The sequence below is a fragment of the Canis aureus genome, chromosome 36 (assembly GCF_053574225.1).
Source record: "Canis aureus isolate CA01 chromosome 36, VMU_Caureus_v.1.0, whole genome shotgun sequence".
Taxonomy (NCBI): domain Eukaryota; kingdom Metazoa; phylum Chordata; class Mammalia; order Carnivora; family Canidae; genus Canis; species Canis aureus.
The window spans coordinates 19,273,017-19,287,746 of NC_135646.1; the positions used below are offsets into that span (position 1 = coordinate 19,273,017).

At 36.5% G+C, this 14,730-nt stretch overlaps 1 protein-coding gene across 5 annotated transcripts in view; it reads left to right on the plus strand.

Annotated features, from left to right (window-relative positions):
* ICA1L (islet cell autoantigen 1 like) overlaps positions 1 to 14,466 on the plus strand; it is an 80,125-nt gene extending 65,659 nt beyond the window's left edge. For 4 of the 5 annotated variants that reach the window (XM_077885033.1, XM_077885036.1, XM_077885035.1 and 1 more), the window contains exons 13-14: positions 219 to 308; positions 11,354 to 14,466. In XM_077885033.1, the coding sequence (XP_077741159.1) occupies positions 219 to 308; positions 11,354 to 11,469 (206 nt within the window). In that variant the 3' untranslated portion in view covers positions 11,470 to 14,466. The remainder of the gene's footprint in view (positions 1 to 218; positions 309 to 11,353) is intronic. The other variant, XM_077885038.1, reaches the window with a different exon arrangement.
* Positions 14,467 to 14,730: the final 264 nt, after the last annotated feature.

Below are 14,730 nucleotides of genomic sequence, written 5' to 3' on the forward strand. Positions count from 1 at the left end.
TCAAAACCATTTTGAAAACTGTAGGGAAGTCTAAACTTAGATGATCTGACTAAAATACTTAATTGCAGATATATTTTAAGTGTCTTCTATGTCTTATATTGTAGAATTGCATCCTGGTAGAAAGATCTGAGGATTCATTAGATATTTTTGCCTTTTCTTATTTTTTTTGATGCTATTTTTTACTTGACTAACTGACAATGGATACTTCCCTCCCACAGGCTGGGCCTCCCAAGGGGGATTAGAAGTTCCTCTTCCACACACTGATGACCAGCCAGTGCCTTCACAGAGTACAAAGAAATTAACAAAGTGTAAGTTATTTATTTATATTCTTTGCCATCATATTAACAATCAGTTGAATTCAGATAAATTTAGAAAAGGATTATGTTATAGTCTTGGCCTCATATTGTTCAGAAAAATATTTTGTTAATAATGAATTAAAATTAAAGTTTTAGGGGCACCTGACTGGCTCAGTTGGTTAAGCGTCCAATTCTGGGTTTTGGCTCACGTTGTGATCTCAGGATTGTGAGATTGAGGCTTATGTCAGGCTCTGCTCTCAGTGGAGTCTGCTGGAGATTCTCTCTTCTTCTCCTTCTGTCCCTCCCCCACATGCACTCATTCTCTGTCTAAAATAAATAAATCTTTAAATAAATAAATTATACCTGGCTACCCCTCATCATGGAAAAAACTGGATAAAACTGTGGGCTTGTCATAGTAAACTAAATTTTGTACTTTAATTTTTTATGTTTTGTGTTAAGATTTGTTGGTAATGGATAATACCATTAGGGATAGAAGGTATTCTTTGATTACAAGATGTCTGTTGACAAACAGTACATTAGGCATTTAGCAAAGAGCCTGGCATATAGTAATTGCTAACAATTACTTTATCGAGTACTCACCATATTGTTATCTGCAAAACCGGGCCATATTATAATTACCATGTAGGATATGCATAGCAAGTTGACACTGTCAGGGTTTTATTTTATTTTATTTTATTTTATTTTATTTTATTTTATTTATTTATTTTTTTTACTGTCAGGGTTTTAGATACATAATAATCTTAGTCACTGATGTCGATTATTAAAAATTTTAATTAGAAAGAATTTCAAATGTACAGAAGCGTTGCATAAGTGAAAATAGCACAAACACGTGTATGCGCTTTATCTAGATTCATTTACTGTTAGTATTTTGCTTTATATAGTCATATATATGTATGTATGTGTGTGTCTAATGCATGTGTCATTTTATTCTGAACCACTTGAGGGTGAGTTACATACATCATGATCATTTACCCCAAAATACTTCAGTTTGTATTTCATAAGCACTGGTATATTCTCTTGCATAACCACAGTACAGTTGTAAACCTCAGGAAATTTAATATTAACGTAACACTTTTTCCATTATCTATCATATATTTGTATTCTAATTTTGTGAGTTGACCCAGTAGTATCTCTTATAGCACTTTCCTCCTCTGGACATTGAGTCTAGGGTCATGTATTCAAGTTGCCATGTCTCTTTAGCCTCTTTTAATCTGAAGCATTTATATAGCTTTTCTTTGATTTTTTTAACATGGGCATTATAATAGAATATAGTCCCTCTGTTCCAATGTTCTTTATTTTTCATGGAATATTCTTTATTTCAGTTTTATCTGAATTTTATTGTGATTAAATGCAGGTTCTTCATTCTTGCCTGGAGTACTGCACAGGTGACACTCCTGTCTCAGGGTTTCACATCTGAAAGTTGATGCTGTCCATTTCTTCCACATTGATGATGTTAATTTTAGCCACCCTTTCAAAGTCTTGTTCAATTTTTCTCCTAAATAATTACTATTTTATATTTTTTTGTCCTCTCTTGCAATTACTAAGCAGTCTGTGATGAAACACTTTGTGATTGTGCACAAGTCCAGCTCATCATCAGAATTTCTTTTTTTAATCATTTCTTTTTTTTAAATTTTTATTTATTTATTCATGAGAGACACAGAGAGAGGCAGAGACACAGGCAGAGGGAGAAGCAGGCTCCATGCAGGGAGCCTCAATCCTGGGACTCCAGGATCACATCCTGGGCCAAAGGCAGGCGCTAAACTGCTGAGCTACCCAGGCTGCCCCAAGGAGAACAATTTTTTTGAAGATCCATGTCTAATTACTGTAAATGGTTAAGGATGTCCCTTAAAAAACATTGAGACAGAGACATAGGCAGAGGGAGAAGCAGGCTCCATGCAGGGACCCCGACATAGGACTCGATCCCAGGTCACCAGGATCATACCCTGGGCTGAAGGTGGTGCTAAACCGCTGAGCCACCCAGGCTGCCACTTTTTTTTTTATTTTTTAAAAAAGATTTTATTTATTTATTTATTCATGAGAGACACAGAGACATAGGCAGAGGGAGAAGCAGGCTCCCCATGGGGAGCCCAATGTGGGATTCGATCCCAGGATCCCAGGGTCACACCCTAGCCAAAGGCAGACGTTCAACCGCTAAACCACCCAGATGTCCCTTGTCATCAAAATTTCTACTTAGAGTTAGCATGCATTGTTAATTTTTGTCTAATTCAGTCTTCACTATAAGGGATGGTGAAAAATGATGATTTTCTAACCACAGCACTCCCTTAACATTTTTACTGTAGTAGAAAACACTTAACAAAATTGGGCAGCCTGGGTGGCTCAGCAGTTCAGCACCGCCTTCGGCCCAGGTATGATCCTGGAGACCCAGAATCAAGTCCCACGTTGGGCTCCCTGCATGGAGCCTGCTTCTCCCTCTGCCTGTGCCTCTGCCTCTCTCTCTCTCTCTCTCTCTCTCTCTGCCTCTTATGAATAAATAAATAAAATATTTTTAAAAATTACCATCTTAACCATTTTCAAGTGAACAGTTCAGTAATGTTAAGTATATACATAGTGTTGTGAAACAGATCTCCAGAGCATTTTCATTTGCAAATCTGAAACTTTATACTCATTTAACAACAAATCCTTTTTCCCCTTCCCCTGCTAACCACCATTATAGTTTCTGTTTCTATGAATTTGACTACTCTAGGTACCTCATATAAGTAGAATCATACAGTATTTATCTTTTCATGACTGGCTTATTTCATTTAGTATTTTCTCTCTTTCTAAGGTTTAATAATATTCCATCGTGTGGATATACTACCTTTTTTTTAAACCTACTTAGCTATTTGATCACAATATTAAGTAGCCTTATTGACGTATAATTCACATTCCATACAGTTCACTTCAGCCAGACCTCAGTACTCTGCTGTAAACAAAAGACCTCTCTTCTTACCCATTTTTGTATTATCTATATGAACTGATACTTTTTCTATTTATAATATGGTGTTATCAACATTTTTAAAGTTGCAAATAATTTGAGACCTACAGGAAGGCTTACAAATATAACACAAAATATTTCCGTGTATTCACCTAGATTTCCTAAAATGTGAACCATGTTTACTTTATTCTCTGTGTCTGTATAATATATATAATTTCTTCTGAACTATAATTATTCTGAGACTAGTAAGTAGCAGACCTAAGGCTCCTTTAAACCTAAATACTTCATAATCTAAAACAAGGATTCCTAAAAATTAGGATATTTTTTAACATAACTGCAATTCAGTGATCAAAATCAGGAAATTAACATCATCATAGTGCTATTATCTAATTTATAGACCTTACTCATATTTTGCCAATTGTCCCACTAATGTTTTTTATAACAAAAGAGAAAGAGGGTTTTTTCCTAGTGTAGGATCAAATCCAGGATCCCGCATTGCATCTAGTGTCACATCTCTTTAATTGCTTTTAATCTGGAACAGTACCTTAATCTTTGTCTTTCATCATCTTTTTATACCAAAGAGGCCATATATTTTGTAGAATATTCCTTAAGTTGGGTTTATCTGATGCTTTTTCATAATTAGATCAGGTTATGCATTTTGGTAGGACTAGCAGAATAGGAGATGATGTGCCTTCTTAATTAACATCAGGAGGTACATGATTCTGAATTGTCCCATGGCTTGAGATGTTAATTTTGATCAATTGATTAAGATGGTAACCCCCAGGTGACTGCACTATAAAATTACTATTTTATTTTTCCCTTTGTAATATCTTGTGGGAAAGTATTTTGAAACTGTGTAAATGGCTTGTTTCTATCAAAGTTTCACCCACTAATTTAGCATTCATTGATAATTCTTTGCATTAAGTATTACTGTGGTGGTTGCCAAATGGTGTTCTCTTTCCTCATTCTTTCTACATTTATTATTTAACATTCTACTGTATGAAACAGCTTTCTCTTGTCCCTCATTTTTAATTTATTTGTTGATATGTATCATACTCTTAGAATCCTATTCTTACCAGTACTTTGGGAAAAATCAATTGGAAAATCCATCAATTCCTAATCACAGATTCACACTATCTGGGGGTGAATCTGTGATGTGGGGCCATCCCTTTGGGATTCAGCCTAATTATAATTTTCATTTTTAAAACCCACTAAAACTAAATTTGTGTGTAATCATTTAAAATAGAGACTATAAGGTAAATTTCATAAGTGAACTTGGGAAAGAAGTATTGAGAAATATTGGGAAAGCTGCTATTTGCCTATAATCATTGAGGCTTCAAGATAATGAAATTAAGCCTGAGAGTTTTAATAAAAATTGAAATTCTCAACAGCTTTAAAATTCATTACCCCCCCAAATTCATTACCCAACTTCACTAATCCTTGAAGAAATGCAACTTAAAACCAAAATGCAATTCCATTATTCACCAACCAAAATGGCTAAAATGAAAAATAGAAAATCCCATGTGATGACAAGGATGTGGAGGAACCGACACTGCCCATGGGAATGCAAATTCACATTACCATTTGGAAAACTGTTTAGCAGTTTCTACTAAAATTGGATATACATACATATAATACACAAGACCAAGCATTTCCACTTCTGAGTGCAGAAGTGCATCCATTTGTTGACCAAAATGTATACACAAGAATGTTGTCACAACACTGCTGCTAATAGCCATCTTAAGATGGAATTTATCTCAATGTTTGCTAGGTTGGAGGGTGGGGTGTGAACAGTGACTGGAAGGGGGTCACAAGGGTAGCTTCTAAGGAGTAGTCTTGTTTTATGTCTTTTTTTTTTTAAGATTTTATTTATTTATTCATGAGAGACACAGAGAGGCAGAGACACAGGCAGAGGGAGAAGCAGGCCCCATGCAGGGAGCCCGATATGGGACTCAATCTCGGGACTCCAGGACTCCAGGATCACGCCCTGGGCCAAAGGCAGGCACCAAACCGCTGAGCCACCCAGGGATCCCCTTGTTTTATGTCTTGAATTGACATTGTTTACAGTTGCTTTTATCTTATGAAAACTATTGACAGTTATTTGGACTCTTTTTTTCTATATATATATTACATTTTCAGTATAACTCATTTGCTATTTATTCCATAAGAATTTCTGGAGGCAAGAAAAGTATACACAAGGAGAGCCTCTTTCATTTTCCACTGTGACAAATCAATATAAAACCATCCCATGTTTGTAAAATGCTTACAGGATTTCATATACTTACCAGAACCTCTCCACAGCTACACCAAGAAGGTCAGATATTACTGGAATGACTACAGGAATGACATATCCTGGTTGACACCTATTCTTGCAGTATAATTATTTTTTCAGTTATTTAAAAAAAATTCTAGTATAGTCAACATACAGTGTTATATTAGTTGCAGGTGTACATTACAATAATTCATTCAGCATTTCCATACAACATCCAGTGCTTATCAACAATAAGTGTACTTTTAATCCCCTTCATCTATTTCTCCCATCCCCCAACATGCTCCCTCAGGTAACCATGAGTTCTCCAAATTTAAGAGTCTATTATTTTGTCTATCTCTTCTTTCCGTTACTGGTTTTATTTCTTAAATTCAACAATGAGTAAAATCATACGGTATTTACCTTTCTCTGACTTATTTCACTTAGCATTATGCCCTCTAGATCCATCAGTATTGTTGCAGATGGCAAGATTTCCCTCTTCCTTATGGCTAACATTCCATAGTATACATATAAACTACCTCTTCTTTACTCATCTACTGATGGACACTTGGACTGTCTCCGTACTTTGACTATTGCAAATAATGCTGCAGTAAACATAGAGGTACATATATCTTTTTTTGGCTTAGTGCTTTTGTACCTTTTTGGATAAATATCTGGTAGTGGAATTACTGGATCATATGCTAATTCTATTTTTAATTTTTTGAGGAACCTCCACACAGTTTTCCACGGTGGCTATACCAGTTTGCATTCCCACCAATAGTGCACAAGAGTTCCTTTTTCTCTACAGCCTTGCCAACACTTGTGTTTTTGAGTCTAGCCATTCTGACAGCTCTGAGGTGAAACCTCATTGTGTGTTTTTTTTTTGTTAAGATTTTATTTATTCATGAGAGACACACAGAGAGAGGCAGAGACAGAGGGAGAAGCAGGCTCCTCACAGGGAGCCCGATGCAGGACTTGATCCCTGGACCCAGGATCACACCCTGAGCCAAAGGCAGAGGCTCAACCACTGAGCCACCCAGGCATCCCCCATTGTGGTTTTGATTTACATTTCCCTGATGATGAGTAATACTGAACGTCTCCTTCATGTGTCTGTTGGCCATCTGCATGTCTGTGGAGAAATGTCAGTTCAAATCTTCTGCCCACTTTAATTGGATTCTTGGGTGTTGATTTGTATATATTTGTATATATTTTGGATACTAACCTTTTATCAGATATGTCATTGACAAATATCTTCTCCCATTCAATAGGTTGTCTTTTTATTGATTGGTTCCTTTGCTGTGCAGAAGCTTTATATTTTGAGGCAGTCCCAATAGTTTATATTTGCTTTTGTTTCTCTTGCCTCAGGAGACCTCTCTAGAGTGAAGTTGCTATGTGAAGTATGTCACAGAAATTACTGCCTGTGCTCTGCTCTCTTCTAGGATTTTTATTGCTTTAGGTTTTTAATCCCCTTTGAGTTGATTTTTGTGTATGGTGTAAGAAAAGTGGCCCAGTTTTCCTAACACTTTTTGTTGGACTTTTTCCCATTGCATATTCTTGCCTCCTTTGTCATAATGGACCATATGATTGTGGGTTTATTTCTGGGTTCTCTATTCTGTTACATTGATCTATGTCTCCATTGTTGTGCCAGTACTGTTTTGATAACTTTGATTACTGTCTCGATTACTAGCTTTGTAATATATCTTGAAATCTGGGATTGTGATTCCTTCAGTTTTGTTTTTCAGGATTGCTTTGGCTGTTCAGGATTGTTTTTGGTGGTTCCATGCAGACTTTAGGATCATTTGTTCTAAGTTCTATGAAAAATGCCATTGGTATTTTCATGGGGATTGCATTAAATCTGTAGGTTGCTTTGGGTAGTATGGATTTTTAACAGTATTTGTTCTCCCAATCCATGAGCATGGAATATCTTTCCATTTCTTTGTGTCATCTTCAGTTTCTTTCACCAGTGTTGTATAGTTTTCAGAGTACAGGTCTCTGACCTCCTTGGTTAAGTTTATTCTTGAGTATTTTATTTTTGATACAATTGTAAATGGAACTGTTTACTTAATTTCACTTTTTACTGCTTCATTATTAGCTATAGAAATGCATCAGATTTCTGTACATTGATTTTATATCCTACAACCTTACTGAATTTATCAGTTCTATCAGTTTTTTGGTATAGAGTCTTTCAGGTTTTCCATATATAGTATAATGTCATCTACAAATAGTGAACATTTCACTACTTCCTTATCAATTTGGATGCCTTTTATTTCTTTTTTTGTCTGATAGGTGTGGTTAGGACTTCCAGCACTATGTAGAATAAAAGTTGTGAGAGTGGACATCCTTGTCTTGTTCCTGACCTTAGAGGAAAACCTTTGTTTTTTCCCATTTAGTATGTTAGCTGTGGGTTTTTATATAAGGCTTTTATTATTTTGAGGTATGTTTCCTTCTATCTAGACCTGTTTTGTTGATGGTTTTTATCCTGAATTTTATACTTTGTCAGGTGTTTTTTTTTTTTCATATATAAATTTATTTATTCATGAGAGACACACAGAGAGAGGCAGAGACACAGGCAGAGAGAGAAGCAGGCTCCATGCAGGGAGCCCGATGTGGGACTAGATCCCAAGACTCCCAGGATCATGCCCTAGGCTGAAGGCAGACACTCAACCACTGAGCCACCCAGGTGTCCAAGTGCTTTTTCTGCATCCATTGGAATGATGTGATTTTTATCTTTTCTCGTGATGTAATGTATCTATCTCGGTTAACTTGCAAATATTGAATCACCCTTGCATCCCAGGAATAAATCACATTTGATCATGATTTTTTAATGTATTGTTGAATTTGCTACTATTTTGTTGAGAATTTTTGCATCTGTGTTCATCAGAGATATTGGCCTGTAGGGTTTGTTTTCTTTTTCTTTTGTGGGGTCTATCTGGTTTTGGTATCAGTGTAATACTGGCTTCATATAATGAATTTGGAAGATTTCTTTCCTCTTGTATTTTTTTGGAACAGGTTCAGAAGAATAGGTATTAATTCTTCTTTAAATGTTTGGTAGAATTTGCCAGTGAAGGCAAATGGGCCCAGATGGTCCTGGGCTTTTTGTTTGTTGGGATTTTTAAAATTTTTGATTCAATTTCTTTGCTAGTAATTGGTCTGTTCAAATTTCCTATTTTTTCCTGATTTAGTTTTGGAAGATTATATGTTTCTACAAATGTATTCATTTCTTCTATGTTGCCCAGTTTGTTGGCATATACTTTTTATAATGTTCTCTTACAATCCTTTCTGTGGTGTTCGTTATTTCTCCTCTTTCATATCTGATTTTGAGTCCTTTAATAAGTCTGGCTAAAGGCTTACCATCAATTTTGTGGTCTTTTCAAAGAACCAGCTCCTGGTTTGATTGGCATGTTTTATTGTTTTTTTTTTTTTGTTGTTGTTGTTGTTGTTGTTTTGTTTCTTGTTAATTTCTAGTCTAATCTTTATTATTTCCTTCTACTGGTTTTGGGTTTTGATTGTTCATTTTCTAGCTCCTTTAGGAGTATAGTTCTGTCGTTTGGGATTTTTCTTGCTTATTCCAGCATAATTTTTTTAAAAGATTTTAATTTATTTTGTTTTTTTAAAAAGATTTTATTTATTCATGAGAGACACAGAGAGAGAGAAAGAGAGAGAGAGAGAGAGAGAGAGAGGCAGAGACACAGGCAGAGGGAGAAGCAGGCTCCATGCAGGGAGCCCGACATGAGACTCGATCCCAGGACTCCAGGATCAGTCCCTGGACCAAAGGCGGCGCTAAACCGCTGAGCCACCCAGGCTGCCCAAGAGATTTTAATTTATTTTGAGAGAGACAGAGAGTGAGTGAGCATGGTAGATTGGGGGGTGAGTGGTGGTGAAGAAGAGGAAGAGGAAAGGAGGGCAGCCTGGGTAGCTCAGGGGTTCAGCGCCGCCTTCAGCCCAAGCCCAGGGCCTGATCCTGGAGACCCGGGATCGAGGCCCATGTCGGGCTCCCTGCATGGGGCCTGCTTCTCCCTCTGCCTGTCTCTGTCTCTCTCTTTCTCTCTATGTGTATCTCTCATGAATAAATAAATAAAATCTTAAAAAAAAAGAGGAAAGGAAGCCGACTCCCCTCCGAGCATGGAGCCTGGTGCAGGGCTTGAGATCACAAGCCTGAGATCATGACCTCAGCCAAAAATCAAGAAGGGATTGAGGCCATCCAGATGGCGACCAGAGCTGGGGTGGAGAAGGCCGAGGAGGCACTGGCTGGAGAGGAGGCGCCCATGGAGAGGGTAGAGGATGAGGCAAATGCTGATCTCTCAGCCCTGGTGAACGGTGAGGCCATGTCCCAGAAAGGGGAGAGCATGGAAGACAAGGAGCAGGAGGGAGGACAGAACTCCGAGGAGGGGCCAGGCTGTGGCTCCTCTGAACAGCCATTACACAATGACAATGCGCGTGAGGGCTCCGAGCTGGATGCACCCGGAAGGAGCGGCAGGAGCGTTCAAGGGTGCGGATGGACTCAGAGTCCCTGGACGAGGAGGATAGCTGAGCCCTGGTGGCCAGGCCCACCTGTCATGCGTAGATGCCCCAGGCCTGCCCTGGCCCCACCTGCCACCTGTGGAGCAGAGACCTGTTGGGGAAATGCCATGCCGTCCCTTTGTATCTGTCCCCTGGGTTATTTTTCTGCCTAACTTATGTGATTTCCAACCGACATGAAATGACTATAAAGGGTCTTTTTTTTTTTATAAAGGGTTTTTTTAATGAAAGTAAAAAAAAAAAAAATTTGAGTCACTCAGGTGCCCCCAGCTTAATAATCCTCAATAGGCCCCTGTTTATTCTCAGGTATCTTGGTTTAATGATTATTACTTTACAGATGAGGAAATAAGAGCTTGTGGGGTTATATGACGTCCCCATTATTACTTATTATTAGGTAGTGTGCTGAAGACTCAAGGCCAGAACTTATGTAGGTATCACTAATTTTGGGTTCCTAGAAATACATGGAAGCTTTTCACTTTTCCTGATCTTTGAGGCTTGGAATTCCCACAGTCCAAACTACAGCCCTCTGATCTGCAGAAAGTGGGAAACCATGGTTATAAAAGAGGGTTGCCTTAGACTCTTCTGAGTATGGCTTGCCTGCCCACTGTCCTGTCTCATATGCAGGTCTTTAGATTGTCCCCTGGGTCTCAACCCTCAAGAGCCTAGCCTTCTGAGATGACTCACTGTCTGTGCCATTGTGTATTTTTTTTACTAGTCTCAGCCTTCAGCCTAAATGTATATCCTTGAAATATCTGCCACAGCACAACCTGGAGACTATTGATATGTGATTTTCCAGTCTCTGCAGGGAGGTGAGAGGGAGTTGGTTAACAGAAAGTTGTATCTGAGACACAATCTACTCCATAAAATATCTATCAAAAATTTGTAAAATGTACATGGAAAAGACAAAGGAAATAACTATAAACCAAAATGAGAACTGCTGGGTATGTTAATATGATAGAATCAGAAGGGTTTTCTTCCTCCATGTTTAATATTTTATAATAAATGTAGATTTTAAACACAAATGTAATATTCCTACTTTGTAGAAACAAAGGTTACTTTTACTTTTGAACCTTACCTGAAAGACTTCTATAAATTATCTGTTTCTAAGACTATTACTGCCTGCCTTTTCACTTTTAATAATTTCTCAGAGTAACATCACATACATTTAAGGAACTCAGAAAAGCACAAGATCTCTGCATTAGCTTTTCAAAATTATCAGTTGTCTTAATTTTTTTTTATTAAAAAAAAAGCATCTACTTTAAAAATTACATAAATGGTAATGTGATTTTTAAAATCACGTTAAAAATCTTCAATGTGTTTTTTCTTCTTTAATAGCTCCCAACAATGGTAACCAAGACATGTCGGCCTGGTTCAATCTATTTGCAGACTTGGATCCACTTTCAAACCCAGATGCTATTGGACACTCAGATGATGAACTTCTTAATGCTTGACTGAAATTATGTCGTCACTTCAGTGGCCTTGAGACATCAATTTTACAACATATTGCCTTTGTGGAAAGGAGTTTATATTGTAACCCATACACAAAAGCATCGTGTTTATGAATATAACACTTTTCAGCCAACTTTAAGGAGATGGTAAGGATTACATTTGAATAGATTAAGTATTTCTTTAATATCTTGGATTTGCAATTGTTGATAATAAGTGGAAAATATTATGAACTATTGAGTCTGAAAATAGATACCAAAAAAGTTATTTCAAAATAATAGGTAGGAATACTTCTGTAAATAAGGAATTGGGCTTATTTCTTTGGAAAGCCTTTTACGTGTAAATTGCCTTGCTGGCTGTGAGAATTCTGTATGTGGATAAAGACAGCATGTAAATTGGGTTGTGATTTAGGGTTGGTTTTTAAATAAAACCATAGTAGGGGGAATTTTCTGTTGTGGAAAATAGCACTAGAACCAGATCAGTTTTGTCTTTAGTTAGAAAAATAGAGTAAGATTTGAGAACTCAGTTTGCTTTAATGAAATCACAGAGAAACTTGGTGCTTTTCTCCACTTGGAGGCTAAAATGTAATATTACTTAGTTCTTTTCCTTCATACAAAATCATGGACACCCCCCCAATCCCATATTGAATTTTCATGGGAAAGTAGCAGGATGATTTATTTGCTAAATCCATCCTCTGTAGAAACTCAAACCCATTTCCTAAACCACAAGAATGTCCAGTAATATTCAAGACATTGTACAGGTGTCTTTAGGCCTGGTTTTTCACACATTGCTACCATAATGTACAGTATTCATATTCTTTCTGAAAAGAAAAGGGGAGAATAATCCCTAAGCAACTGGCAATAGTATTCCTGAAATTACCCTGAAACTTCTGTCTGAATGAGGGAAAAATTCTAAGCTTATCCTTGTACATATTTGTACAATCATAACCTATTTCTTGATGTGATTTAATCCAGATTACTTTTCTGGCAGTCACAGAAGACTCTACATATCAGAAAGGGTCTTATTTTTCCACTTTTCCCTCCCTTTCTGTGGGTGACATAATCTGAGGCTCTATTTGATTACTGAGGAAAAACCCTTACTGGAGGAAGTTAGTGTAGGCCAATGAACCCATAGACACTGTATATACATATCACTCAATTTCCTGTTCTTTTTTCTTGCCCATCCTTCAGATTTGAGGCAGTGCTTCGGGTGTCTTATTTTTGTCCTTCAGTTCCTTGCATCTCCATAAGGGAACATTTTAACTAAGTTGTTCACAGCTGTTGCCATGTGCTCCTAGTTTTAAACAGGCTTATTTATTGTTTACAAGAGAATGGCTTGTAACGTCTGAGTCACTGTAAAATAGAACACTTTTAAGAAATGGACCAGAGTGGGTAAAGTGCAGTCTGCCTCCATGTACTGCATTCAGGCCTAGCTACATCATGAACTGCCCACGAGCTCTCCAGAAAATCTCTAGTATGGTGTAGTATGACATAGGCTGGAAAGACCTTATCTGAGGGTCAGAAATACGGACTCAGGAAAATGTTATATAGTCTATTCATGCTTATTCCTATATCTTTATTTGGTTATCCTTTTAGTCAGAAGCATTTCTACCACTTCCTTTTTATTCAGCGAAATTCTCCAGAAGATTCAATCACCAAGGTTTGTGATTCATAATCACAATCTAAATTATAAATGTTTGGTGACTCTGTGCGCTCAACTTTGAATACTTAAAAAAAAAAAAGCTTTGTATCTTGAGCTTGTGCCATTTTTCTTTCACTAATTCTATTTCACTAATGTATTAGTTAAAAAATATTTGCATATTTCCCTTCACATGCATGCAAAGTCCCTGTTACCTCAAATAAAAAAGACACCTTAACAGGAAAACTACTGATCTCTCCAAGCCAGATGCCTGAATCCCAGATTATCAATGTATTCACATTGCACTCAATTTCCAAAAAACAAAAGTCCTCAAAAAAATAGAAGTGCACAATAGGTTTTTGTTACTCAGTTCTTAGAGTATCTTAACATTTCTTCTCTCAGAGTATGTAGTTGCCCATTTAATCCAAAAGCAACATTAACTGCCTTAGCAAGTTCAGTTATAATATCAACAAATCTCACAACTCCGTTTTTGAAGAGCACATTGAAAACTTTGTTATTAAAATGAAGGTAATCATAGTTTTTTAAGATTAATTATTTGAAGTTCATTTACTGAGAGACCAGAAACAGAAATCTGGCTATATTATTCCTAGATTGTTAATAAAGGAAATGAACCACTCACTCAGGAAAGAGTAAAGGAAGGACACGATAAACATAGAACAGAAAGGTGATCACTTGCTATTTGTCTAAATCTAGATCAAACACTCAATAAGAAATAACCTTAACCAGAGGTAGACTGAGAACTCTTTCAAAGTAAATGGATGTTTTTATATTAAATGGGGGAAAACATCTTCTGTTTTTTAATACCAAAAAAGAATGCATTTAACCTTAGAAAAGCCCCAGAAAAACTAAAATTTGTCTAATCTTTCTTACAACAACTTTACAAGTGAGACAGGAATACCAGGGCATATTAAGATCAGATTGGTGTAACTTTGTATTTTTTGAAATCCTTCATTAACTGTAAAACAGCTCTGATATGGTTAGAAACAAACTGTATTTTTTAAAAAAAAATAGGTTTCAGTATTTGCACAATGAAATTCAGTGTTTGTATTTCAACTATGGATATTTATTTCACATAACTATCTTTATAGACTGTCCGGAAATGTAGAGGTCTTACAGCATAAGAACAAGGGAAGTTTGTGCTCTATTTTTCTGAGCTTCTTTTAATAAAGATTATAAAACAGCATAAAACAGAAAAGTTGTTTTCCTAAAGTATTAAATATAAATCCAATTATTGTTAACTTATTCAAAAATTTGAGTTTTACACCTCAGGACCATAGTATTAAAAAGGTAGTTTGAATTGATATATAGATAACACAGAATGAAAATAAAACCAAGACAATTAATATCTTTGTGAGACTGATTCTTTTTAACTTCATACAGATGGGACATTATAAGATATGGGAAATAACAGAATGTGTTTTTTGTGTAAATACAATCAGTAACAAAAGACAAACCATCAAATGTCAAAATTTTGAACCTAGAAATAATAACCCATGAAATATAAGCATAGTATTTAACCTGACTTGCTGAAGGCATGAATAAAAAGAAGAAAGCCAAAATCAATCTAGTTTATATATATCTTTATAGTATCGGCAGAGCCCCACATT